We start from the raw sequence: 2995 nt of genomic DNA, 5'->3' as shown, positions 1-2995 counted from the left end.
CGAACATTAAAAAATGACTGTAGCATGGAGCCCTCGTCTTTCATAAGATACTGATTCAACTAATATATAATATTATTAATACTATATATATATATATATATATATTTTTATACTGTAGGAAAAATTCAAAAACACCATGTGGTTTCTTTTTTCTCTTTTTCTTATCAATTTCATTATATATTTTTCTTAAATCATTGATAAAATTAAAATTAAATGGTACTAAAGTGAATATCTGATAAATCTAGATGGATATCTGAAGTTTTTTGTATATAATTTAATGAAATATTAACAAAAAAGTTATCGAAAAAATAAAAATGAAACCATATGGGAACAATTTGATACATTTTAAACCACATGAGGCAAAGTGAGAAACTACGAAACCACGGGAAGGGGTTTGAAGTTTTTCTTTTTTTTTTTTGTATAGGATGTATATATTAAATTGGATAATGGATTGGAATTTTATTTTAAGCCATTGATTATCAGAAAAACTAAATTACTTTACCGTCTTGTAACTATGTTCCTTGTCCTCTCAATCAATCGTTTTTTCTTCTCTTCTTCTACTTCCTCTTCCTCCTGAGACTGTCCGAATCCACTGCAGCTCCTGAGCCCAAATCTTCGTGTGAGCAGTCGAAAGCTTGGGATTCCTCCTCCTTTGCTCTTCAGGTGCGGTAAAATCTTAATTTCCTTCTCATTTTCATCATCTGCATCCTTTTTTTAAAAAATCTCTCTCTCTCCAGGAAACCAAACTTTTGTGATCTCATCTCCGAACCTTTTTTTTTTTTTCTTCAAATCTTCTTGTACTTTTATAAGTGTTTTAGCTTCTTTCCCCATCAAGATCTACTAGATTTTTCACCGTAAGTGTCTTTGTATTCGATATTTAGTTTGCCCTAATTAGTTTCTCACTCTAAATTTTCTAAAAGTTTCAACCATGCCTGGAACCAAAAATCCATCACTTCATAGGAACGATGATTTCGACGCAATTAATTTTGTATCCAGGGAGGCCCAGCATAGATATCAATTAGGTCGTTCTATTCAGCCTTGCCGTTGGGTTGATTTCTCCAACTTTGATTGTGAAGAACTTCTTGCTAGACTTTCCCAAGTAGGTTGGGATTCATTTGTCCAAAACAATCGACCCATTTATCCCGACCTAATCAAAATATTTTATGCCAATGCCTCCTATAACATATCTCATTCTACAATTTCTAGCCGCATTCGGGGACGCGATTTTTCGATCACTCCCGTCTTGCTTAACACCATACTAAATATCCCTCGTGATGGTGTGATGTATTACCAAACAAACATTTGGAACTTTCCTAACTTCACCGAGGGGGAAGTTAGAAATCGCCTTCTATGTGAACCATCCACTTCTAGAGAAGATAGCTCTAAACTTTCTTTTCATGATCGCCTCGCCCATTTTCTCCTCACTAAACTTGTTCTTCCTCGCGACGGCCACCACACCACCGTCCAAAAGATGGATCTTTTTCTACTTCACCATCTCAAAGAGGAGATCCAAGTTAACCTGGCCCACATTATTATTTGTCATATAGCTGCCGCTGCCGATCATACCTCCCGCTCTCTTCCCTACGGGTCATTGCTCACCGCCATCTTCCAACACTTCAACTTTGCTCTAGAACGTGAGCTGCCGAAGAAGAACACGAAGCTTATCGACAGTAGCACTTTCACAAGTATCGGTTTCAAGAAAAACCAATATGGACAATGGGTACGAAAAAATATAAGGGATACACCCGAAGATCAAGGTGGAACACCAAATGGCTTTAGATTCAGGGGTTTTAGTTATAGCCGAACACGAAAGAAAGATCATTTATCTGGCAGTAGGTTCTTTAGCTCCGACGTCAACTGTGTTACAACCGATGAGGAAGAAGTCGAGGGCGAACGAGAAGAAGCGGGGCGCGAGGATGTACAACAAGAGGCTCCTATGCCTTCCCCTCGACATGCTCCTCCGCCGTGTGATCCTTATCCTACGGAAATAGATATCCGTCAACGCTTTGATAGATTGGAAAATCAAGTCTATCAAAGACTAAATAGGATGGATCACATGCTCGATAGGATGGAAAACCAATGGAATGCACTTTTTGAACTCTCGAGCGCATTTTATGCGGCATATGGGCCTCGAGCTAGCCAACCTTCACCATCTACTGCATCGCCATCGGAGGCAACAACGAGTCAAGATAAGGATGATCAAGACGGCGGCGGTGAAGATTAGGATTTAGTTTTCCTCTTTATCTCTAGCATTGTGGCCTGGTGGCCCTTTTTTTTGGTTTTTATGTTTGATATTGAACTTCTGTTATTGTATTTTTAACTTTATGCTTATTGTTTATGTTTCTTTTCTTTTATACTTAATCTTGGTTGATTTCTTTTTTATGATGCCAAATGGGGAGAAATATGTGATATAAAGATACCTTATTTGTGACATATGCTTGAGTTGCTTAACTCATTGATGCTTGCTCATTCATGTATGCTTCAAATCTATTAACCTATATAAATTCTCAATGATTTTGCCACGTGGCAAGTTTTTCTTCACCCTCACTAACTCTTTTTTTGAATTGATCTTTACTCTTAACTTTTGCCCTCCCTTCCTCTCTATTCAATGACGTGTAATCAATGTGCTTTTAATTTATACGTTCTTGAGTGTTTCCTCTTCAATATTAGTGCTTTCTTCTCCCTCAAATAATTCCTAACATGCAAAATTAAAAGAGGAGAAGATGAATAGTTACTATTTTCAGATCTAGAGATTGGGGAAGAGCAAGAGAGTCCTGCAAGCCCTAATCCGTGCCAATCCGACTCGACCTGACCCCTCCTCGGATCAAGAGAGTGTTTCTAAGGTTTCTATTTATGTCAATTTCTTCGGATTTATGAAAAAAGAAGGTAAACGAATGGTATTTTCAATAGAGGAACCTAATTGGACAGTGATAATGGACGGATCGAGGTATAGGTTTGGGAAACGAAAATTCTAAACCTAATTTTTTTTATTTTT

The 2995-nt window shown here is 37.4% G+C and overlaps 1 protein-coding gene across 1 annotated transcript; it reads left to right on the top strand.

The window, feature by feature from the left end:
• Nucleotides 1-629: 629 nt before the first annotated feature.
• LOC109704071 lies at nucleotides 630-2471 on the top strand. Its single transcript, XM_020224805.1, has 2 exons — nucleotides 630-663; nucleotides 936-2471. Exon 2 carries the CDS (start codon nucleotides 1283-1285, stop codon nucleotides 2222-2224), a length of 942 nt encoding a protein of 313 aa, XP_020080394.1. The 5' UTR covers nucleotides 630-663; nucleotides 936-1282; the 3' UTR covers nucleotides 2225-2471.
• The last annotated feature ends 524 nt before the right edge of the window (nucleotides 2472-2995 follow it).

This window comes from Ananas comosus, unplaced genomic scaffold, assembly GCF_001540865.1.
Source record: "Ananas comosus cultivar F153 unplaced genomic scaffold, ASM154086v1, whole genome shotgun sequence".
Taxonomy (NCBI): domain Eukaryota; kingdom Viridiplantae; phylum Streptophyta; class Magnoliopsida; order Poales; family Bromeliaceae; genus Ananas; species Ananas comosus.
The sequence above is the reverse complement of the archived record's forward strand: the minus strand, read 5'-3'. Positions and strand labels throughout refer to the sequence as shown.

Excerpts from the sequence above, each read along its gene's own strand:
- LOC109704071 (XM_020224805.1), top strand. The coding sequence starts at position 1,283 with ATGTATTACCAAACAAACATTTGGAACTTTCCTAACTTCACCGAGGGG.